Source organism: Amia ocellicauda, chromosome 7 (assembly GCF_036373705.1).
Source record: "Amia ocellicauda isolate fAmiCal2 chromosome 7, fAmiCal2.hap1, whole genome shotgun sequence".
Taxonomy (NCBI): domain Eukaryota; kingdom Metazoa; phylum Chordata; class Actinopteri; order Amiiformes; family Amiidae; genus Amia; species Amia ocellicauda.
Genome location: NC_089856.1, coordinates 45,913,176 through 45,937,992, shown reverse-complemented (window position 1 = coordinate 45,937,992; position 24,817 = coordinate 45,913,176). Strand labels below are relative to the sequence as shown.

Genomic DNA, 24,817 nt, shown 5'->3' with positions numbered 1-24,817 from the left:
GGGAGACGTTCGCTGTCTAGGCAAGATCTGCCCTGAGAGGAGCGCCGGACAAATCAAAACCACAGCAAGCAAATCTTTCTGCAGGGACACGATCTGATCTGGTCGTCGTGCTCAGAGGCTGTTCAGCGTTGAGCATACTATAGTCAAAAGCGCATGACGAAGTGGAAAGGAAAACCTGGCTTACACAGAAGTTTAGACTTGAAAAAAACAAACTCCCACACGTGTCATACCGTTTTCACTTGTTTTTATTGTTTTTAAAATTGCAACATTTGTAAACGGATAGATTTACCAAAGGAATGAAGAAACTGCAAAATCAACAGTACAGTTCTGTATGTAAAACACAAACCCACACGAGAGGGGAAGCCACAGTGAGAGACGGGTCAGCTGGGAGGGGGCTTGTGCGGCGGTCTGGGTCACAGGAGAGTCCAGTGGCTTTTGCATCTCGCTTGTAAAACTAAAACAGTTAAGACAAATCAAGAAAACTGTGGAGAGGCATTACCTGAAAATCGAACTTTGCAGGCGTGTTCCTAAAAATAAAACCTAAAATAAAATGAGCTTAAAAAATAAGTGTATAACCTGTAGATGGTGATCAAAGAGTGGTTTGAGGATTGAAACAATGTACCTTAAAGTCAATCGTGTGACCACAAACACACACAACTCCCCGTCTCTGGCCACCCTGTGCAGCATGTGCCTCCCAAACAACCCCCCGGGAAGCAGTTCCAGTCTGCTCGGATCCCAGGCCCACGGGGAAAAGGGTTTTACATTAGCTTATTGAAGAGGAAAAAAAATACAAAAGAAAATAAAGGTGGTGACCCTCCTTTAAGTCCTAAACCCACGCCACTGAAATAAAAACACTTTAAAAAGCTCCTACAGATTTCAAACTGGGCAGCGTTTACAGCTCTTGAGATTTGATTCATCGCGCGGTCATGCAACGTCCCTCTCGAACAGCCCGAGCAGGACTTGAGGAAGCCTGCAGAGGAAGTGCGGCCCGCAGCTCAGTGCCAGCGAGACGGAGGAACGGCCGACGCCAGGGTCTGTGCGGCTCGACGGCTTCAATACAGACGAGGAGAAGAGGAACTCCCCCACGCGCTTTCTTCCCATCCCAGTTTATGCCGACCGCGACTGAAGCGAGCAGGATGCGACCGAGCCCTTAATAGCACATTCAGCGTAATTTGTCGCAGTTCATACAGTGGCCGTGAGGCTCTCTAGTTCTAAGCTCGGACCGGGCTTGGAGTCTGTGGTGCTGAAGAAAGCCCCCCGCGTCCCTCGTTAGTGATCGGGGTTAAAAAAATAATAATAAAGCAAATAAAATGAATAAAAGGAAACGCATCCTCGCTGGGGATGGTTTTGAAGTGACAAAAGGAGGACCATGTTGTGCGTTTAGCGGTCAACAGTACACAGTGACAGTGACACAGGGAGGCGATGCACAAAGCAGACTGACATTTACAGAGCGCGGATAACGGCCTCCTTCTGGCCAACGAGCCATTTATATTTATTTATATTCATACACATATATAGGTAGGTAGATAGACATATATATAGAGAGAGGGGACCTCATCCCACCACGACTGTACCCCCCGAAATCGAGTCCCAGACCCAAAAGGTTCTTCAGCTGGAACGAAGGCAGTTCTGCTTCTTGTGCGAAGAGCGGGCAGTGTTCAGTTCTGGCATGTCCACCGGTGGCGATGGGTGCCGTATTGTGCGGATTTCCAGTCACCAAGAACAGCTTTCTTCAGATCCAATCCCATATTCTTTAGATCGGTTCCCAATGCTAGTTATTCACTGGCATTATGGAATTTAAGGTTCTCTCTTCGGGGTCATCGTACGCCTCCATTTTGTTTTTCGTTCCAGCGGACTACCGAGCGCCCCCCCCCGGGTGGATCTCTACTCCGGCTCCCCCCACTCTGGTTCTCTCTCGGCGCCGCCCTCCCGTCCCCTTCTGCCCCCGGACCTTTCCGGTTCGGTCCCACCACAGCGGCGACCCCAAGATCTTCAAGACCGAAGACACGGCCGGGGGGGAGCGGGGAGAAGGAGATCGGTCAGCTCAGCAGAAGGCACTGCGGTGAATGAGAACAGATGCGACAGAAACGAGGGAGTGAGGGAGAACAAGCAACCAGCACGTTCCGCGAAGGTCAGGTGAGGTTCTGTCGAGGGGTTTAAGAAGTTGGCCGAGCTCTCCCTTCTTGCACCCCCCACCCACGAGCTTTTTCATTCTTTGTCGATTTCTCCAGCATTCACAATATACACGCTAAAGGATTGCTATAAAGGAAGATAGCAGTTTAAAGTTTTCAGTTTTCGGTTGTTTTGTTTAGCACCTATTCAACCTAAGTAGGCAAAAAAAAAACAAAAAAAACGTCCCCCTACCCCTGAAAAAGTTCTAGATCTGTACAGGAAACATCTTCCAGTCTCCTACAGACCTCCCTCCTGTCCTTCAACCTCAAGCCCAAACCCACACTCGTCTGTCAAAAGCCACCTGTAGGGTTTAGGAGGGAGTCAATTTCTCCCTCTCCTGCAGCAGCCCAAGAGGGAGACCGACTGGTCAGGGGATAGATATATATATATAGACACTCGAAGAAAAAAAAACGAAAGTAAAAGCAGCAGCAGAGTTCTTGATCACGATCCGGCTGTGCGCGGAGTTCATGAGCTCGGGATTGGGCCGTGTGCGGAGACCCACGTCGGAAAGAAAACCAAACAGACGTCCTCTTCAAGAGGCCGAGATCGCAATGGGAGCATCGGGCAAGGAGTCTGTTCTCGAACCCCCTGCGAAAGGCAGCAAGCGCAGTTCCAGAAGACACCAGAGGGGCGGCGGTATTCTAAATCTGCTACAATCTTCCGTCACTACTTCCCCTCTATCCTGGGTGTCCCGCCTTGGCCACCGGGACGGTCCCCCCCGTGTCAAGTAGCTCCCATGTCCTCTTCCTCGGACCCAATGGCGATCCGCGCGCCCCGCGAGACCAGGAGTGTCCTGGTCCATCCCGGCAGATCTGGATGTAGTCTCAAATCGCCGGCCCCTTTCCAATCCGACGGGGAAATCGATTGACAGCTCAGTTTATTCCCGCTGGCATTTGCTACAAAATCTCCCCACTTCACATTTCACCTAAAATTAAACAAACTCAAAACAGAAATTCAAGTCAGGATTCACAACGTATCCACTCAGTAACAGGCTTCCCTCCGCCTACGTATCGGGTTCCTTCACAATCAACGTCTTTGTTCCGTATATCCAAAAAAAATAAAAAATAAAAAAAAAATAAGTCAGACGGCACATCTCAGTGTGTCCAGCAGGGCGGCGCCACTCGAACACCTCCCTTTAGCGGATGTGCGCCATTTCCTCCAGGAAGGGGGTCTTCATGCAGCCCGTGCACAGCTGGTCCATCCAGAGAGGGGCTTCGTGCTGCAGGGGGGTGCGGCGGGGGTAGAAGGTGTAGCTGAGGTCGTAGTTCAGCAGGCAGCTGAGGGAGGCCATGTACAGGTCCGAGAAGCGGCACAGGCGGCGGGAGAAGTAGGTGGGGTTGTGGCAGGTGCGGAAGATGCTCCCGAACTGGGGGTTGAAGAGGTTCTTGGTGACGGCCCTGTGGGGGGGGGGGGAGAACGAGAGAGTCAGGATGGTTTGAGAAGGCGGCGTGGTTTAAAACTTAACACTTTTACTCTTAACTAGATCTTAGCAGAAGAAAACAAAAATAATCCAGTTGAACGTTAGAATCATCAAAAGATACGGGATTCTAACTCCAGATGACTCGCATCCAGATTAGAAGTGTGGAAAGACCAGCCCGAGGGGGGTGGGTTGCGATTGATGTAGTTTTGGCTTAAAACCGTTAAATAAAGCATCTCACCTCAGCTCCTCTCGTTCCTTCAGCCAGTCCTGGAGGACCTTCTGAGACTCCGGATCACGATGCATCTGCCAAGACGGAGGTGGGATTAGAAACTGAATCAACACTGCGTTTTTTAAGTGGCCCCAATATCTTGAAAATGGGCCCCACATAGGAGCGACTAGGGACACCGGCAACTCGGGAGGACCAGCACCGACGCCTCCGGCACCGAGGCGGAGGGGTGACCTCACCTGCATGCGCTCCAGCAGCCCGGTGAGAGCCTGCAGCCAGGTCAGACTCTGGGCGTACTGCTCTGTGTTCACCACCTTGGTCTCCATCTCCAGTTCCGGCACGATGGCCCCGGTCCGCCAGCCGTGACGCAGCATCAGGTCCTGTGGGGGGACGGGGAAAAACCACAGGATGTTAGACGCACGCAGAGCAACACGGGCACAGGAACAGAGCCGAGTGGGCTGCTCAGGCAAACTCCGAAGCACCGGAAGAACAGAAGGGAAATGCACTCACGGCCAAGTCGCTGTACAGGTGGTCTCCGAAGTAGAGCACCCTGGACCCCCTCCAGCCGGTCAGCCGCAGGAAGTCGAAGAGATTGCCCTGGAACACGGGAGAGGAGACAGGCATAAGGGACCGACCCACTCGGGAGGCCAGCTGGGGCATCATGAGCCGAGGGCAAGGAGTTCGACGCCAGAGCAGATCCCAGACCCGCTCCAGACATTCGTTTTGCGATTCACTAGAATGTGTAAAATCAAAGCAGTGCTCCGGAATGCGGCAGTATTCTCCGTTCAGAATGTAAAAATAAATTAATGAATGAATAAATACCACTATTACGATATTATTCACTGATGCTTCTTCAGAGTGCTAAAAACGTTGGGGAAACCGTTGATAATTTTCAGTTCGGCATGATTCTGGCCTGGTTACTGTGTTTGTGCTGACGTTGGTATCCTGCTCTCCGCACTCGAGAACGAGCGCAGTTGGGAATGCAAAGTTTCCCCCAAGTCCGACTGCTTCCATTCACCACTAGCTGGAGCCCTTGTCGCCTCCCCCGCCGCCCTGGGCCACGGCAACAGCCACGGGATTGGGCGACCCAGGGGAGCCAATGGGAAGCCGGCCCGTCTGGCTGCTGAAACAGCGGCTCCTCTCATCTGTAGGGAAATGATGTTCCCCTGTCTCTACGGAAACCAGAGCAAGGTTTCCTGTGGCCTCTCGCCAAAACCGGGAGGTCCTCCACCCCGCTGGGGGGGCCGGGGCGAGGCGGTGCGTTCCCAGACAGAAAGGAAAGAAAAGAAACCTCACTTCTATCCTGCCTGAGGGCAGACTGTACAAACCGCGCACGTAGACCAGCCTGCCTGGTATGGAAATGGACCGTAGACAAGCATTCCGCTCTGCATTTGGAGACGTTATTATATTTATCTTTCCGCTACAAGAACACAGATAAAAATAGTCGCTGGCGTTAAAAATATTTGGAAAATGTGGCCAGAATAGATGCTTAGTAACAGATTAATAGAGCGGCCGTATTGGGATCGGTAAGAAGGGGGATAAAGTGATCTGAACGTCCTCAACCCCACAACTCAGGTCTATAAACAGAGCTGTGGTGGGATGGGCTGTACCGGACTATATGGACTGAGGCTGACGAACACTGCCTGTCTTGGGTTAAGCTTTCTACTGCAGTAAAACGGCAAAGTGCTCTCAGTGCCTGCAGAACGACATCGGCCCCATGCCCTGTATAAACTGTTGCACACGCTGCTGCATGTCGTAACGGGAGACGTAAACGAAAACAAAGGGCAGAGGATCTCACCCACAGAAATCAGTGCAGACCGAATCAGCACACTTATCAGGTTTGTAACAGCTAATAAGGTCAGGCTGTGATCAAAACCTCGCTACAATCAGCCCTCTGTTAGAGCATTCCTTGCTTAAACCACCGCTTATTAAAAAAGGTTGCACTGATTAGATTTGGTGGTTAAACAGTAGCCACATTAAGCTGTTCCACAACCCCCTCCAATACACACACACTCTCAGGGACTTTTGTCTTTCATGCGTCTCGCACAGGAATGAGACATCCTTCAGCTCGACCGCCCAGAGGAGATTCCAGGGGAACTGGAGAGATTACCTCGTGGGGGGATACGAAAGACCTTGTTCGGCTGCTCAATCCGTGTGCGTTTGTTTGCCATAACAGACAATCTGGATGTTCAGCCATAAAATCACTTTAGAGAATAAGTTGAAGGCAAACAGTCTTCAATCATCATTATTGGATACACAGGCCAAGGGATCTCCATAAGCGAGGAGAAGCAGGGAGTGTTTTTTTTAAACTTGTTCAGAGCATCCGAGCAAACTCTCTACACTGACACAGACTTGTTTTGCTAAGTTCTCTCCGCGTTCATGAACAGACCTCTGCTTTTCAACTCTGCGTTCCTTCACGCCTCAGGGTCAGGGGTCGGGGGTCAGGGGTCGGCATCCCAGCAGGGAGGGCAACCCGAGGCATTCAGCTGACCCTCCGACAAACACCGAAGCGATCAGATGGGCTGCCGGCCTCCGACTGACAAAGACCCCTATTGTCCGGCCGCAGACAGGGGCCGCCCTAAAACAGCAGTGTCGGGCCACTCAAGACCACGGGGGCAGCTCACTACAGAGCACTGCCCACCCCCCCCAGCAGGGTCCGTCTCTGCACACCTGATTAATTACATTCTTGTTGGGGGGGGGGGGTTAAATATACAAATGCCGCAAACATGTGCGTCCAAATTACATAAGGAACACAGACTTGTTTTGAAGATGTTAAAGATGTTTTGATTGGCTGGATGTTCAAGTTCAGTTTTGATGGGGAAGGATTTATAGCTGGGACACAAAACTGAGGAATTTCTCTTCTCCTACAACCCCCCAGATAAAAGATGAGCAAAAATGGGGTGTCCTAGACACCGAAAAACTTCCACAACGCCCCACCTACTGCTGTGGTTGCTGGGTTATTACAATCTCTTGTTTTGAGTCGACCCAAATTGGCCCGAGACCAAAGCCTAAACGCAGGGGGTTGGTGTGTGTGTGTACGAGGGAGGCGGGGGGGTAGCGTCGCTCTGTTGTTCTTCTCCGATATCACACTGGAGAACCTCGAGTTCTCTTCCCAGCCCGGCGCATCAATGGGGGCCATTGTGCCCCTGGCCCTCTCCAGAGCCTGGCTTGAGAAAGTGGCTGACGTGCCGGAGGAGGCGAAGGCACTTCTTTGCCTCTATTCACCACACTGCCTTAGCATGCCGGTCCGATCTCACCCGACCGCCCGCCTCCCTGCCCCACCTCTGATGGAAACAATCCCACGAGCCCCGGCGATCTGTCTGACATCACCCAGCGCATTTAACAGGCAGGCAGCGTCCCGCCGATCTCCCGCCCAGCACCGTCTCGCTCATGAAACGTTCGGACGCTGTCTGGCCCGGTTTCATCTCTATTGACTTTCAGTTACTAGCGAGTGAGTCCGTCGGGTCGGGTCAGTCAGTCGCTCTGCAGTTTTTATGCTAAAAAGCGGCTCGGATGGGAGAAGAACCTCCACAAACTCCTCAGATCAAATCACCAATTGCCTAGACATGTCCAGACAACATCCTTACACCTCTACACATATCTATACACTAATTTAATTAATATATTTATTCTTATTGCTGTCTTTTACCAGTGCAGCACCCTACACTCAATTGAGTGTTGGCTGATCAGTTTAAATTAAAAATCTCCAACCGAAAAACAACCATTTTACATAGAACTCTCAATTTGCCTCAGAAAACGTATTTAAACACAAAAGATCCACAGTTAATGGGTCCAAGGAGTTTATTTTTAGTAGCGATCGTCTATATATAAATAAAAACCCGACTGCTATCACTGAAAGTAGTTTTCCACTTCCCCATTTCCTGGCCTTTTTTCCTGCCTTAACAAAAGCGAATGGAATCGTGAACAATTCAGACAGGCAGCGCTTTTAAAAGTGAACATTAACAATTTTGTTTTTGTGTGGTGTGCGCCAATCCCTCCCCCGCCACACACTCACACAATCTGTCTGGGCCTTTTCACTGTGCTTCGCGCTCGCTCTCACGTAGGCCCTGTATTATGCCGAGCCCTATTGTCCGCCCATCCAGTCCGATATCTGTATAGACATGTCACGATCACGCATCTAGCGGCATACAGGGCTAATTCAGAGAACAGAAAGGCTGGAGATTTCATCCAAACCGGGCCGGGGTTTCTCCCAAGATTACAGACGTCCTTTGATGTACGGGAAAACATCAGCCACCGACAGATTCAAATAAACTAATCACAAAGACACCCACGGGAGCGGTCGGTCTCTTTAATTCGAGCCAGATTGTGCCCTTTGATATCAAAGCCCAGTTCTTCTGGCAATACAAATGCAATCAAATTAGATGTTTGTTTTGCTTTGTTGTGCACAAAAATTACATGGACTCTCAAGGTCCTGAATGCTGGATCATAACACACGCAAGACTGGCTTTTCCTCCAGCTTTGACACGATAAAGATGAAGCGAAATTACCACAGCATTATTTATCTGTCTTTACCAATGAAAGCAATCTGTTCAGGTTGCGACAATGCCATTTGGCAAGAGAAGGAAGTTGCACTCAAACGTGACGGTACACGAGTATTTAGTAATCGGACCATTAGTCATCTAATTCACCTATAAAGTCATTACTGTGCATCATTGACTTAATTTCCCAACAGAATGGAATAAAGTGCGAGAGTGTGTCGGGGAGGTAAAATGGTACTGCTTTAGGGTAAACGGAAAACAGGTCACCGACTGTACAAGACATTTTTATCCTTCTCATCAAAATCTGTTCAGCAATACTAATGCCTACAAGATCCCTTTAAATTTTCAAATGATGCCAGGGTTTAATTACTTGCCAAAACTGCCAACCGCACCACCGTGAAAACGAACACACTCGCCCCAGCCGTACAGAAAAGATACCACCACCCCACAAACCATGAGACCCCCGCAGCTATATGGGTGGCACGTGTTAGCGAATGGCCGGTGTAAACCCAGCGAGGGCAGGCCACTCCGATCACAGCAGACATCCGTCTCATCTGCCTGCCAAGCCGTGCAGCTGCCCAGGCGTTCGGCGACTTGACTCAGCTGCAACTTCCGTGGCGCCCCGGTATCGAGTTAATACCAACTCGACGCCTCTCTCGCTCCGAGTACAGCGAGTGAAGATCCTAGGAGAGGGGTCTGGCTCTGGAGAGGACGGGGCGGCGCGGTTCCGGTCGGCGAACTTCACAAACGTGACCTTGCGCTCGGGAGTGTGAGAAAGAGCGCGCGCACGCTCTGGGAGAGAGGGCTGCTTTCCCTCCGTCTCTCTGCGGTAAATCAGCCCTAATCTCCGTTGACTCATCCCACCCGCGGGGTCAGGGGCCACAAGCTCCGCGTTTCACATCAACAAAGCTTACAAAAGTAAAAAGATCTCAAACGCCACTTCAGACTCTCAGCCCCAGAGAGACGCACGACTGACATCGAGATGGAGGGAAAGCAGCGAGGGACGTGTGAACAGGACGGGCTACAAACCCTCGGATCAACGTGACCTCTCTCGTTGCAATGCAGTCTTTCAATCCCCCTCTACAAAACCAGCCCCCCCAAGTCCCTGAATGACTCCAACTCCTTGTTCTCGCTGAAGCCAAATGCCTCCAGCAAGGTCTAGCAAATTCCGAGGCCGGTTGCACGAAACCAGAATCATCCTTCAACTCCGTGGGCGCTACAGAAAACGGCAGACAGAATCAAAGCCCGGTTCTCACAGAGATACAAATCGAATCCAGTCAACTGTTTGTCATGCACAAGATCGGAACAAACCACGCGCGAGAACCATTTTCTTTTCCCCCGCTTTGAAATGGCACCAGACGGCAGCGTTGTGCTTACCTGTTTGTAGATCTGGCCCTTTTCCAGGCTGTTGATCTTGTCCCACTGAAGATCGCCGTTGCCATCCAGGCGTCGGAAGGGCCTGGGAGGAGAAAGAAGAGATCTGAAAACCAGCCAGAGAAACGCATCAAAGGTGTCCAGGTCGATTATTTTGCAGGGCAGCAGAGAGAGGAGCTCTTCACAGCAGGAACGGGGCAGAGCGGACCTCTTCTCCACAGTCACAGTGGATATAGTGCAGAGTCGAGGAGGGTACAGGAGGTCACGCCAGATCTCAGCCACTTCCTCTAGATAAGCCACAGGACCCCCGAGAGCTGGGGAGGGAAACTTACTTGACGCAGTCGTTGAAGAAGTGCGGTTTGTCGGCCTGCACGATGACCACGTCAAAGAAGTCCCTCCAGTCTTTGCCCACCATGTATTTCATGCCTTTGTCACTACAATCAAGGGGAAAGTTTGTTAGAAATGGACTACTACATTTAAACGTACTTGCTACTGTCAGATTGTCAGAGGGGGTGCTTACACGAAGCTGAAGGGGCTGTTGGTGATGAGGAAGAGCTTCTTGCCGCTGCTGACCAGGCGGTGCAGGACGGCGTAGGTCTCGTCTCCCCGCAGGATGTACTTCTCTGTGAGGGGAAACACAGGGTTTTCACACACGGACAGACACACACGACACCGCCGTCCGAACTCCACGTTATCTGGGTCGGATGCAACGTGCGGCCCCGGGAAGGTTACAATGGTGCGTCTCAAGATTCCGCTTTGTTATGGAATCACAACCCCGGTTTTATCTGACCCGGCACGAGGTCGCGTTTGTGTGGGAGAGTCGAGCGGGGTGATGGACCGCCATGCGTCAGAGGACAGTTTGCCGTCCAATTTCACAGAGAGGGGTCATGGGAATTCGTTTTCACCACCTCTACAGATTTTAGATGTTTTATTCCGTTTGATGTTTGATTTTATAGCCGGATTATATCTGAGGAGGAGCACAATTGGAACGTATGCAGTGTTTTTCCTCCCCCTCTCTGCGAGCTGATGCATACTTGTTGGCAACAGCAAGAGGACTCTAGCTGCCCGGCACACAATGCTTCCCAGCACAATAACCACGAACAACAGGGAAACGCAACAAATCAAGGCTACACACACACACACACACACACACACACACTCGCAGCCCTTCGTCTGTTCAGCGGGTGATGAGTTGGGTCTCCATTCACGCAGATCCAGATTACAGTTCCTGCGTTCTCTACAGACTCATCAAACCTTGTGGCATCCTAAATCCCATTGCACGCACACAGCCCCCCCACCCCCCCTCACCACCACCGTCACCACCGACCACTTCGGTGAATCAAACCACATCACTGCTCCACTTCACTGTGGTTTACGATTCACAGGGACTTTACCAGAAGTGATGCATTTCTAAATTCTGCTGTAACCACGGATAGCAAGCTGATCGCAAAACTGCAGCCGGTTTCAGTTTATGAGTCTCGATCTGCAAACTTTTCTCAAGCGCTAATGAAACAATTGCGTCACTGAGGAAGGGCTGGCAAAATATCGGGAGGAAATCAAAGAGTATTGCAAACTCACATTTTTATCACAGGGAATCCAGTTCTCATACTTTCTACTTCAGTGGGAGTTTTAATAATCCGTTTTTTACATTAATCTTTTATTAAAACTTTCCACTGCTCTAGCGGGTCAGGAGTCAATCTGAATGCATTTATTGAGCCCCAGATTTGAAACCAAACACCATTTTCAACGCTTTGAATGAGAAATGCTTTGCCCGTTGCTCAGACCTCTGCAGTCGCAGTTATTGTCTGTCAAGGGTAACCAGGCCTTGTATTTCAGTATGGGGGGGCATCTGTCTCACTTACCCAGATCCTGCATGATCCACTTGTACATGTAGCCCTTGATGTGCACCATCCCGATGGCATCCTGCAAAAGAGCGGAGAGAGAGAGAGAGAGAGAGAGAGAGAGAGAGAGAGAGAGAGCGCACAATCAGCGATAATGGGAGACGTTCAAACCGGACTCGAGCTTTATATCCTCCAGTGTTCCTGCTGCCTGTACCGAATGACATTTCCTGGTTACTCTTTTAAACGGTACGAGACATGCCAATTAAATACCATTCATAACAGAAGCCCCCATTAAAGTCAACTAAGAGCAAGAACAGAAAACAGAGCCCCCGAATGACAGCAGCTTCATCCCAAAGACATCGGTTAGAAATGACTGCCAGACGCTCACTGAATTACCTGATCTTTATTCTGTGTGTGTGTGTGGGGGGGGGGGGTGATTAACCGTGTCTGGGACTAAAGGCAGAGTACAAAAAGTGCTAATCAATGAAACACAGAGCTGAGAAGACACTCCAGAGCGAGGCTGTATATAATCTTAAAACAAACACGGTGAGAGGATGCCGAGTCACAATAATGACATCAATAAATCATGGAACAAACCAGGGCGATGTGATCAAACTCGATCCAATGCCTATGTGGTGCGTAGATTTATCTTCCCCTCCCCACAAAGGCCAGGACAGGGGCCAACACATAGATGAAGTGAGAGAGAGAGAGAGAGAACTGCAAGCTGCACTAAACCAGTCCATCTCCCTTGGGAGGGAGTGAGTTATGCAACTTTTTCAGCACTCTCTCTCTCTCTCTCTCTCTCATCCCATCTCTCTCCCCCTCTCACACAGGATCAGGTTTCTGCTGTGAAGAACAGCCCAGACTTGGAGGTTAAAGGCACAGAAGCAACTGTGATGTTAGCCTAGCAGTCAACCACCCGCTGGCTTCCAAATTCTTCCAACTTTTCAGAGAGACAGAAGCACAAAAATTACACTGCATCCGTCAGGTATGCAGGGACACTGAACTCTCACTTAAAAACTAAAATGAAAAACACATTTCCAGTGTAAGACTGCGATGACAGCAATGCATGACGCCTATACGGGCCTCCAAGACTGTTTGTACAGACTGAGAAAGCCTGTCCGTCACTGAGAGAGAGAAAAACAACCGATAGAGATCTTCCACATTCACGGAACACACGCTCACTTCCTGTACCTGAGCAACGAGTTAAGGTATGGCCACGGAAGAGGTGTGGAAAAAACGCTTTAAGCTGTCCTTTACAAACATCTTCCTAAAAATCAAACCAGATGTGGTTAAAGAACACTGCGGCACAGAGAGAGAGAGGAAGCCAGCTGCCTCAGTACAGAGCGTTCACTGTGGCGGCGCACAGAACATTTTGTACAAACACTGCCAGCTCAAGATATACAGCACACAGGCTACTGGGCTCGAGTAAGTGTGTGTGTGTGGGGAGGGGTTCACCACACTGACTTCCTGTACACAAGACACTGCCCGGGGGACGCGCGGCTCTGAACTGCACAGAGCTGCCCTGTGGTACAATCGCAGCTTGTGGTTTTGGAGGCAGAAAAAATAAACAAAACAAAAAACGCACACACAGCAGAAAGGAACAGGAGTGCATTCCTCCGTACTAAACTTCACGCTCCCATATTGTGCTCTCCTCCTCTGATAAGCTTGAGGAACGCCCCCATGGCAAATGACGCAACTGGTGTTTATGAACGTGATGAATGTTGTGCATGAAACGTTATGCAATGTTGATTTAAAAAAATATCCTAAGGAGCCCGAATTTAACAGAGCACCCGAAACAGTCCCCAGAAAGGTGGGGCAGCAGGCCGAAACAGCAGGGAGTTTTCAGGAATGTAAACAATCATCCTTCCAGTGGCCACGTCTCCGGCACGCATCTAATCACGCTGGGCAGATGTGCCCGCCGCAGACCGCTGCTTATCAGCTCCCGCACTAGCCCCTCTGCCCGTGAACACTGTAAACACCGCCGGCTCTGAGTCGGCTCCCCCGCGCGCCGAGCCTCGCCGCAGAGGGAGGAAGCCACAGTGTGACTGACAACAAAGGCGACCTTTCACCCACTTTGCGAAACCGAAGAGTCAAGCTGGCTTCGAATTGGCTTGAATTCTTGACGAGGGATTAAAAAAAGAATGAAGTTGACCACCTGGCCTCTCTTCTACTTGGCAGGTTTTTGTTTTAAATAAATAGACATTACAAATGAAACAAAATGTGCTGGTAAACAGGACTCTACTGGGCGGATCGTGGGTTGACGTGAAACAGGTAATTGGATGTCTGGGCGAAAGGCCTCCGTGTGTGTAGCCGATGTAAACAAAGGCAGAGGCGGGGGGGGGTGACTGTTGTTTCTGCTGCGCTGACATCTTGGTCGAGGAATGCTTTGTTTTGGGCTCTAATGCACGGTGGCTTATTTTGGTCTGGTTTCACTTCCCACAGTTTTTTGTTCTCCCTAAGCCTCTGTCAGGGGCCACCGCTCATTTCCCACTGTGCCGGTTAGGCTACCGAAGGACACCTTGGACGGCACCGCTCCCACCCACCTCCCGAGAGTCCCAGCGGGCATCCGGGTGCCCCCCACCCCAGTCAAAATGAGTTGCTTATGTCAAGGCCTCTATAAACCTCGCTCGACTTCAGCACTCACCGAGACATCCTTGTAGAGATGCACGGGGTCGTACTCGATGTCATTCGAGATGAAGAAGTCGTTGGCGGCCGCCAGCAGCGTCATTTCGGGGATGGAGAAGACGTCCATGAACTGCTTCATCTTGGGACCCTGAGGAGAAGAGGGCAGAGTCAGGGTGGGTTTTTTTTACCCTCAATGGCTGGAACGTTTCCTCTATGAACTACCCAACCGAACACAGCCGGTTCTGGGACCGCAGGGTGACTGACCTTGCCATAGAAGCCGCTGACTTGGTGCAGGGGGACGTGGTGCGTCCCACCGTACAGCTGCAGCACCTCCTCATCCGAGACGGGCTTCAGGCCCCTGCGGAGACCAGAGACATCGTTTAACCTCGGCTATGAGGAACCCAGAGACCAGGGATCTATTTCATGGGGGGACTTTTAACCTAATTGCATGGAGGGGACACAACTATTAGGCCTTGGACGCCCAAAGACTAATTCTCTCCTTCAGGGGGGTGTCTGGACATCTCTCTCCGGTGCCTCGTAGTTAATCTCCTGTCCTGCATGCAGACGGACTCTATAGACACATCTGGAAGCAAGGGACGCGTCAGCTCACCTGTAAACCGTGCCCAGCTGGATGTAATGAAAAGCATCGATTTTCATCAGCAGCCCCTGCAGAAGACAAAGCACAGCCCAGTTAACTCTTTGCCAGGACCACTCATCTCTTCTCTGGGCATTTGGACGGTTGGTGACAGCCCCAGCCCCATAACACCTCCTAGATAGATTCTGGAAGGACTGACGCTAAAAATAATGTCCGTAGACTTACACTCGTGTCCTCGTCCGACCTGAATAACGGTAAAGCTTCTAAAAGTGCCAGCGCATCAAGCACCTGATCCGAACAGATGCACATTGCGTAAGAGGAGCAGCGGCTAATCCTAAAAGCCGGCCTCGTTACCCCCGAGTCTCTGCGGCGAGATCTGGAATCGGTTCGCCCAGCGCAGAGAGAGACAGACAGACTCGGACAGACTTGGACTCACCTTCTGGATGTCGTAGTGGAGGCCACGGGCGGCGAAATTGGGGATGTAGTCGTACTTGCGAATTCCCTCTGGGTACTGGAAGGAGGAGGAGAGAGGGAGGCAGCATTAACATCAATAAATCATCATAAAGCTCTCACTGGGCATTGCTGGCAAGGACAGTCACACCAGCAAGGATTTAAAGTGCAGAGCACCATTTCTGGTCCTTCAAACCACGGACCTTGTAGTGCTCGATGAGAAAGTCCCGGGCCTTGTCGTAGATCATGGAGTTCAGAGCGTTGGAGTAGAGGGCCAGGGTATAGTCGTAGTCGAAGCCGTAGATGTCCACCTCATCCAGGTTGACCTCATTGTTTGCGTAGATGGTGGAGGGGTTCAGGAGGTTACACACGCCCGGGGGGATCAGGTCTGGACAGGGAGAGGGGCAAAGAGACGTCAGCATCTTCTGCCTGCATGGCCTCGGGGCAGAATAAGACCATGCATTGACATGGACTGTATCTTGTGATCTCTGGCTTAAGAGTACGCACTGATACAGCTGAAGCGACTCTTTAACGGGTCTGTAATTGTAACATTAATGTAACTAATCATTCTAAAAACTAAATCAATCAAGTCATTCTTTCAATTTCCACATTCTTTGTTTAGGGTGTTGGTTATAGCGTATGAGTATTACTGGGTGAATGGATAGGACTGAAAGAGATAAGGAGATTTAGTTACAATGTTGCCTGACTGAAACACTACACAAATAAACAGGGTTTTTATCCAGACAATGGCCTATTGTCGTGCCCCAACAGTCAGTTTATCAAATCTTATTTGTAGCTGAAATTTAACTCGGGTTTGTGTGCTGCCGCCGAGTGCCTGTCCTCTCTTCTCTTCCATCTCGATGTTTACTGTCATTTTGGCACGCTCGGTTCAGAGGGCACAGTATGATTACAACATTCGGGAAAAGCCAGCTGGGCCTGTGCTGGAAAGGAGATTAGGCCGTGTGGCAGGGGCTGGCAGACAGGGGGATTAGGGGAAGTGAAGTCAATTGGTCCGGTCACAGGGCTGGAGCGGCGCCAGGGACAGAGGCGCAACAATCTGGCACAGTTTCAAAAGAGACCAAATGAGACGAGGATTGAGCAGGTCTCACTCTGTCATGTGTGATCTGTTCAAAAAGCATCAGGGAGCTTCAGCATCTACTGTCCGTTTGTGCCACCAGTATCAGGGACAGCTATAAACCAAGAGGGAAGGGAAAGGCTTTATCTAATGTGGTGCAAATGTACCAGAACGGACAAGTGCGTAAAGGAGAAACGCACCATAGCTGAATCGGCAAAAGCATATAGAACGAGGAGAACAACACGGCCAATCAGCTTTCAGGCCTTGAAAGACACTAGTTAGGCAACGCAAGAGGAGAAATGTGGCAACAAGGCCAGAGTATAGGGAATCTTTAAGAATAATCAGACGACCAGGCAGAGGCTTGCACAAAGGGGATCAATAAGTGAAGATTAAAACATGCAGGGTCTCAAGAACACGACACCTCGGTGCGAGCGTCGCCATCGGCACAGCCTTGGAGCGAATAGTTCATTTACAGCCGAGTAAATATGCGTAGAATCCACAAATTGCACCGAGTGGAAAGAAAAGCAACGGCCTGTTTAGACCAATCTCTCTGTCAGCAGGAAAACTTAGGAAGTGAAGTTTGCAGAGGCCTGTTGCTGGACTGTGGTGGCCCTCCACAAACACTTTCTTGCATCTGAAAGTTTCGCATGCTTTGTTAATGCTGTGTGGTGGTTTTACATGCTTTTACTAGTGCTTTATATACTTGAAAGGTCTGTATAAACCTATTATCATTATACACACTTTAAACATTTATTTCTTAATGCAAAGTGCTTTGTGGTGTCAGGGCATGAAAGACAAGAAAGCAAAAATAAATCTGATGGATCGGATTTCTGATCGAATGGGGGGGGGTCACAAGCATGCACACTGACATAGTGGGGGGGGGCCTTGGCAGTCCTGGGCCATTCCACTTCATTGACCATCAGCTAATCCTTCATTATTACATTGATGTCTAACAGCCAGGTCAATTAAGAAATTAAGAAAGTACATAAAAAGGGAGAAGAGGGGATTAAACAGAAAACTGTGCAGGACTGGACTGGAGTCCTGCCAAGGGACGGAAGGGAAGTGCAGAAGTTGTCACGTGTGTTTTACCTCTCTGGATACGCGCCACACAGAAGCTAGAGCAGTATCAGCCGGGGAGACCAAGCGTCTCCGATTACCAGCTGGCGAGATAACAGCCCGTTATCGTGCGTCTGCGCAGCAACGCAACCAGGAAAAGTCAGCCAGACTGCCGAGAGAGCGCTCTCTCCAGGGCTGGTGCGTGCAGCAGGTGGGGCAAGGTGGACAGGGCTGGGGAGGGAGGTAAAGCGGGATGACTGACCATCTCAGCAGGGGGAACGTGGGGGAGGGGTGTTGGTCTGTGGAGATCATGGGGGAGGGGAGAGGAAGAGTCAGCATGAACCCTGCAGCCAGTATCCTGAGGAAGGGGGGCACTCTGCGATTTGCCACGGTAAGAAGAAGAAAGAAGTTCAAAACAAGACCAGGCAGCTTGCTCAGTGTGGGGGAGCCGTTTTGCTCCGGCTTGGGTTTCAAGACCACAGCTCTGGGCTTCTGTGTGTTTTAGAAGTCCCTACAGAGGACAGGATTCGATGGGGACCAGGATTCACTAGAACACTTCACAGTTAAACATTTCAGGACACGCGTCAAAGAGAACAGTCATTGACGGATTCCGGGAACGGAAAAAATAATACAAATCAAGAGAGGAGCCCATCGCAGGGAAAGGCGATCGATCTGAAAGTGCTTGTGTCAGCAGAATGGCGGCCTGCGGGCAAGCGTGCATCGACACAGCCGCACGGCCGCCAGTCTCTGCGTCCGTCCAGAGCCCCGCGTTCTGGGCTGTGCTGAACAAAAACAATCTGACCGCAGTCCTGATGTAGGCGGTCCATCTTTCTGTACAACACAGACCTAAAAATATCCTCCTCAAGTTGCCAACTGTACTGGATTCTTCTATGTACACTTGTCTGTTTTTCATAAGTCCTGGACAAAAGGAGTCCATAAATAAGAGATCTTAAAACATGTTACAGTATAATAAAAGGGAAAGCATTTTTGTGGACACTCTTCAATACTCCAAAACGCTGTCTCATCTCGATTTGCATTCTCTGCACATGTGCTATACTGCCACGTCAGCAAAACACATCTGGCCCTGGACTGCACAACGAGCCAGGAGAGAGAGGGGAAAAAAAAAAAACAGAAAAGCAGCACACAGTCGTGCTGGGCGTGCGTCACCCCGAGCTCCCAGACTTCACAGGAGCGGAGACCGCAGCGGCTCACTTGTCGCCCTTAAACACGGAGCCTGTGGAGTCGTGTGAAGCGGGGGGGGGGGGGGGGGGGAATACAGCGCGTCTCAAAACCGCCCCGATCCCCCCTCTGACACAAAGACCCGCAACAGAGGGACTGTGCTTGCAATGTAAACATTCTCAGTTGCAAGGGCAGCCATTCGGCCGATTCTTCACATGCTTTGAAGCTCACACTGCCCTGCTGAGCTGGAGGCCTCAGCCCTTCTTGCCACAACAGCTGGGATGCCCCTCTGCATGAGCAAAGCGAGACACGCTGCTTCCCTACACTGACGTCAGACAGATAGACTCGAGGCCATTTCAGTGGGTCAGCTTTCCGGTTATGCATTAGTCAGACAATCCAGGTAAACATGTCAACAGCTGTGATCCTGAGTCACCAGAATAACGACGTACGCAGAGAGACGGGCGGGCGGGGCTTGGGGGCACCGCTATGGGGAGAGCACCACACAAGTGCGTTTCGTACCAGCGTGCGCAGGACGATAACAGCGCCGACTCGGAAAGGGGAAGCAGAGAGAGATTGCGCAAGCGTTGCCACACCCGGCGTGCGACCACAGATAACGGCTTGTCGCTTCTTCCTGCCACGGCCTGGCAGCACGCAGGGGATCTGCAGGACAGCGGTGCCTCCCTCTCCGGCCACACCACGACCCCGGCCACAACGATAATGTGCCACGGCTTCCGACATGTCCACAAGCTCGTACGGCCGTTGGCACAAGTAAACTCCCCGGGGTTTGTGCGACACTTATTAGAAGTGTTTGAGTGACAGCCAGCTGTGAGGAGGCATTGCAGAAATTTGCCCTGACCCGCTGGTAGCTTGGGAAGCCACATATCAGGGCGCGGCGTGGCACATTGCACTCGACAAAATATCCCAAACTAATCTGCTGTGTTGTGTGGAAAGGCAAGGCTGTGAATAAAGCAACACAAAATCGGTGCCAGATCACACCCTAAGATCAGGGAGAGCTCCATCAGCCAATCTTACTTGGAACAGATCCCTTTACGGAGTTGCCACAGAGCTCTTCACACACTGAAGCAAACAAGCTTAATTCACAGCAAAGGAAAAGTAAAAAGGCAATCATCCCATCAGGCACAGAGGAGACGGCATTGATTACAGTGCCGTAGACTAGGAAACAGAAAACAAAATGGGATAACGCTTGGTCAGGAGAGCAATCCTCACAGAAGAGACAAGCTGCCCCAAGTCTCTCTCCTGGGGCACTACCCTTGCCTCTGCATGGAAGAGGAACACATTGCCACACAAAACACACACAAACCTCACCCAAGCCCACATCTACCAGGATTTCATCCGGGCACCGAGGCCAGCCGCTTACAAATGGAGTTGCATGACACAGAAGCTGCCATAGCTAATAAAAATATACTTAGTAGGCAATAAACAACAACTAGAATAACCCCCATAGGAAACTACAAGAAGTCTGAGGAAGATAGTATAAAAACAGTAGGACTTAAATCAAATGAAACATTTTACTTATCTCCAGCTGTCAATCACAATTCTGATTAAGAAAAACAAGATGCAATGTGGGGCATTTGAGGGTGATTTTAATACACTGAGATCAGAATATACAGATGTTTTACCATTAAGGGTTTATTCAAATATTTTAATGCCATCTTTCAATAAGTGTTTGTTTTTAAACCAGTAAAAACAATGGGAAGTGGCGTTTCAAACCCCATTAACGGAGGCGGGTCACTGTTAGGATCCACAACACCATGCTATTGTGGAAAAGGTCCGGCTATTATCTGCCTGGGAAGCATCAATACAGGCAGTTAGAGAGAGATGTGTCACTATAGGATTGCTACCTCTGTGTTTACAGTAATGTGTATCTGTCATTCAAACGGGTGTAGAGATGTCCAAAGTGTATCATTATCATCACAACCCTGGCTATTCATTGTCATCATCTGAGCAGACCTACAGTGACTTCAGTGCGAGAAGAGCCAGCAGCAGCAGCAGCTCATGATGGGGCTGTGAAGTCATGCTGCTTAACGAGGTCATAAACCAGTGCAGTTGCATCTTTATTTGGCGGCCCTGTAAACTGTACTTATCTTTACAGGCTGTAATAAAGTAAAAAGCCTTTTGTCTTTACTGCAGAGATTAGCAGGCCACACTGTTTACTAATGCTATAGATATCAGTGAGTGTGCGAGTTGTTTTAAGCAGTATTGTGTGTCCGAGATTAAAGAGGAGAGGTTTTGAAACAGGGATTTTGCAGGACCAAACCCACTGCATCTGCATCCAAATCCATCAATCACAGCCATTGCACAGGGGTCCGTACGAAAATCAAAAAGTAAACGTATTATTTATTATCTGTATGAAAGTGCACGCAATTTGCCATCACAGACTAGTTTCTACCTGTCTGCGCCCTACGTGTCCTTTGGGACGTGTCCACGCAGAGCAACAGTGTGATTCATCGCAATACGTGATCAAGCGATGGGCAGGTGTGCATTTTTGTAAATGCATTTATTTATTTCAATAACAATGCGACACGGACCACGTCAGCTTGACAGCTCGCCTATTTATGGACACCAAGCGGGTGTCCAGCTGAGTGAAGTACAGCGCCGTGCAATGAATGCTGTGTTGCGTGTCAAGCCTATGATGTGGGATTCAAACTAAATCAGTTAAAAGCAATGGGTACTGTGTTGCACCACAAACTCCCGACACTTACTTTTCAAACGGCTTTGACGGGGTTTATTGCATGCATGCACTGCATTTGGTCAAGCACGTTGCAGCGCTTCAATACGGTCACCTCCAACAATACACCGAGCATTGAAGCGCTGCAACGTGCTTGACCGGGGCAGACCGAGCGCCGTCACCTCGGCGTGAAACCAAATCAGATGCCGCTCTCCACACGCACCGGCCGGGAGCGGGGGACATACCGTGCACCAGGCGCTTCATCTCGTTGTACCGGGCCCACAGATAGGTTTTGGGGTCGATCTTGGGGGCGGTGGAGGAGTAGGATCTCCCAGACACGGTCACCGACTCCTCGGCGCGCTTCTTGCCCCCCAGCTGGTGCCTGTGGGCCGGGGAGGGCGCGGGGGTCGAGCAGGGTGCCGACGCCCCGGCGGAGGAGGAGGAGCCCGGAGCCCCGGTGGCCCCAGGCCCGCTCTTGCAGCACTTCTTCCCGTCCAGGCCGCCGGGCGCGACGCCGCCACACGCCAGGGCGGGGACCCTCGCCGCTTTCCAGAGCTGGAGCCCCCGCACCTCTCTCTGCCACAGGGCCCGGCTCAGGCTGCCCAGCGCTCTGCAGGCCATGCTGGCGTGTCTCTGTGCAACAGGATAACCTCGGTACCGAAGCGCTAAACTGCGTCTTGTCCCAAAGCGCTCATAAATGGACCGTGCGGAGCTCCGTACCTGCCGCTGTCTCTGCCCGGGCTGACTGAGCCGGAGCCGCACAACAACAACACTCACAGCGCCCAGGGGGCGGGCTGCGGCGTCCCTGCGTCGGTGGACCAATCAGAAAGCCGGGAGAGTGGATTGATTTCCCCTGCAGCCAATCAGCAACGCCGAATCGTCCCGCGACTGCGAAAGACGTTCGACTCGTGTTTACAATCCGTCTCGCCCAATCCACGCTCGGCTCGCAGATTAAAGGCGTCCCTGCGCCGCTGTGATTGGCTGTGCGGGTCTCTGCGCCGCTGTGATTGGCTGAGGAGGGTCTCTGCGCCGCTGTCATTGGCTAAGGAGGGTCTCTGCGCCGCTGTGATTGGCTGAGGAGGGTCTCTGCGCAGAGGCAGATGGCATGGGATACGTGACAGTGCGAGGGATTGGCTCCGTGCTCAGTGAGCACGCCTGGAACATGTGGTCCCGTACACAGAGCACACATGTGTATCGACACATGCCATGCACATACGCTGCGACGAGCCAGAGCGTAACTCAAAGCATGCAGCAGACAGAAGGGTTTTTTAAGTACGCATGCGTGTTAACTTCACACAAGCGCAACAGCCCGACCTCGTCAGTGTTTGCGCTCATACACTGGAGCATAAAACTGCATGTGCATGTGTATTAAGTGATTCTTACCCAAGTTAAGTAAAATGCATCTAAAATATCAATGCATTTAAATATTTAAAATTAATTTGCCTATTTGTGATCGATGGGTAGGCTACTGCATTCGTATTAGTGGAAGTGGTATTTAAATTAAACGTTCATTGTTCTATTTTTAATACCGTACAACTTTGTTGTTTTGAATTTATGTAAAACGTTTCAGAAGAGCCAAATCTGAATCCCTTAGAAAAAGGGTTTTCACAAACATTTAAAGTTAAAATGAAGTCGTGTATATTTTATTGTGTTTTCATTTTTTTTTTAACTTTTCTGTAGTGTAAGAATCGCACTCAATCTATCCAATAAATTGCCAGATTCCCAAATGTTTATAATCGTCCATCCCTCTCTCCCATGTATAAGCCTGGTTATAAAAACGAGCAAACACAAACACAGTGAAGGTGCACTGGACGGGGAATAGGAACATATTGTGTTTTAAACAGCTTTGCATGATTGTCATCTGTAGAGGTGAGCGCAGATACGTGTCTGTACAGTGTCTGCCATGCAGAATAATAAGAACAATAGCCGACATTTATTATGACTCCGACGGTGCTTTTTTTGCCGGTAAAATGTTACTCACACGCCTGTTTCGTTATTCGACAGTTGTGCTAAACCATCTGAAATGGAGACGTTTCCGCGACACATGCAGTGTTACATTTGATTTGAAGTTCGATTATAAGTGAAAAGGCCAATATTGCACGCATTAGCACACGGAAGAAAGCAGCCCCTGTGCGGCCGATACAGCCGCTAATACACGCAACTGCGAGGAGGAAAACCAGGGTTTAAACCAGCTGTTCAATGTACAGCATTTTAGCTTCAATCCAGCAGGGAAACAGTCCCCGGGTCCGCGGCCTGCCGGGACTGGGACACGAAACAAGTGGCGAATTTAGGGAAACAAACGAGAAAGTCACAGGAGCCCCTGAGCCGCAAAGCACTTGTCACACTTGATCTGAATCGGACCAGGAGGCGCTAATTGCGTCCTGATTGGAAAACTGCGCTCATTTCAATGAGGTTTGCTGGGATGTTGGCACTATGTCAGCCTGTACTGTATGCGCTGGCCTCTTCCCGGGTCCAGTGTCTTATTTCGTCTAGCACGCTGCTCTCTGATTCCCACATCACTGTGTACTCCCAGGACTAAAAAGAAAAGCTGTTGCACTTGATTGTAGGGGTGTCGAAACGCGTCTCTTCATGCACACCTCACACCGTACTGCGCAAACGCGCGCTGTAACCTCACCTTCATGGCACGTCAGTGTCTGTATGAGGATGAAATGGCATTACTAGGAGCAGACGAGGCCCGCGTGTCTGCGCAGCTGCCAGGGTCTCCGGTGGGCACTGAAGGCAGGCGTGTCTGCGCAGCTGCCAGGGTCTCCGGTGGGCACTGAAGGCAGGCGTGTCTGCGCAGCTGCCAGGGTCTCCGGTGGGCACTGAAGGCAGGCGTGTCTGCGCCGTGTCTGTTAGTGCCCATCGATAATGCACCTGGACAGAAAGCCATATAGACAACAGGGATCCTGTGAGAAGCGTCCCATGCCACAGGGTCTCTTTATGGCAGTGGTTCCCAAACGTGCTGGGTGCCCCCCCACCATGCCCCACACGTTCATATTTATATTACCATTTATTTATTTTTTGAAAGCCCTAACGTTGACCAAGGATGAATATACTTTCAAACTTTGCATTTCACTTTTCACAATTTTACATTAATTATTAATGGACCTAGTCTTTCTCCATCTAGTGCGGATGAGCCTCAATCAACGTAGTTACAGAAGATACAGTGACGCTCTCTCCATTTTATACAGATGTACTAGTTATTTAATATATATTTATTAAGGATGAGACCGAATAGTCGAAAATTCAACTATTCGTTAAAGATGGCCACTAACAAAGTGAATCTAACATTCGATAGTTAAAATAATAATGATTTTATTTTAAAGCCTGTACGGTTGATCGGCTCTCTATGTAGCTGTAATGAAGATTGACGGGAGGGTGGGATTTTCTTGTTTGTGATTGGCTGACAGTGACAGATCTGCGCGACTCCGCCAATGGGATCCGTGCAATTCTGCAGAGCTGCGCAGATCTGCGGCGCCACACGACCAGTGACTTCCTCTCAGTTTCTGCGTGGAAATACTTTGACACAGTAAATTAAAACATGTAAAGTTTATAACATGTGCAGTGCAATTAATCTACCACAGATCTACAGCTGGTGTGTTAACCCACC

The 24,817-nt window shown here is 50.3% G+C and overlaps 1 protein-coding gene across 1 annotated transcript; it reads right to left on the bottom strand.

Annotated features, from left to right (window-relative positions):
* Positions 1–227: 227 nt before the first annotated feature.
* nt5dc2 (5'-nucleotidase domain containing 2) lies at positions 228–21,964 on the bottom strand. Its single transcript, XM_066709913.1, has 14 exons — positions 21,450–21,964; positions 15,409–15,593; positions 15,192–15,266; positions 14,771–14,826; positions 14,425–14,518; positions 14,180–14,308; positions 11,554–11,614; positions 10,212–10,314; positions 10,024–10,125; positions 9,695–9,776; positions 4,329–4,415; positions 4,058–4,198; positions 3,831–3,895; positions 228–3,569 (listed from the first exon to the last, which is right to left on the bottom strand). Exons 1-14 carry the CDS (start codon positions 21,823–21,825, stop codon positions 3,308–3,310), a joined length of 1,818 nt encoding a protein of 605 aa, XP_066566010.1. The 5' UTR covers positions 21,826–21,964; the 3' UTR covers positions 228–3,307.
* Between the last annotated feature and the right edge of the window lie 2,853 nt (positions 21,965–24,817).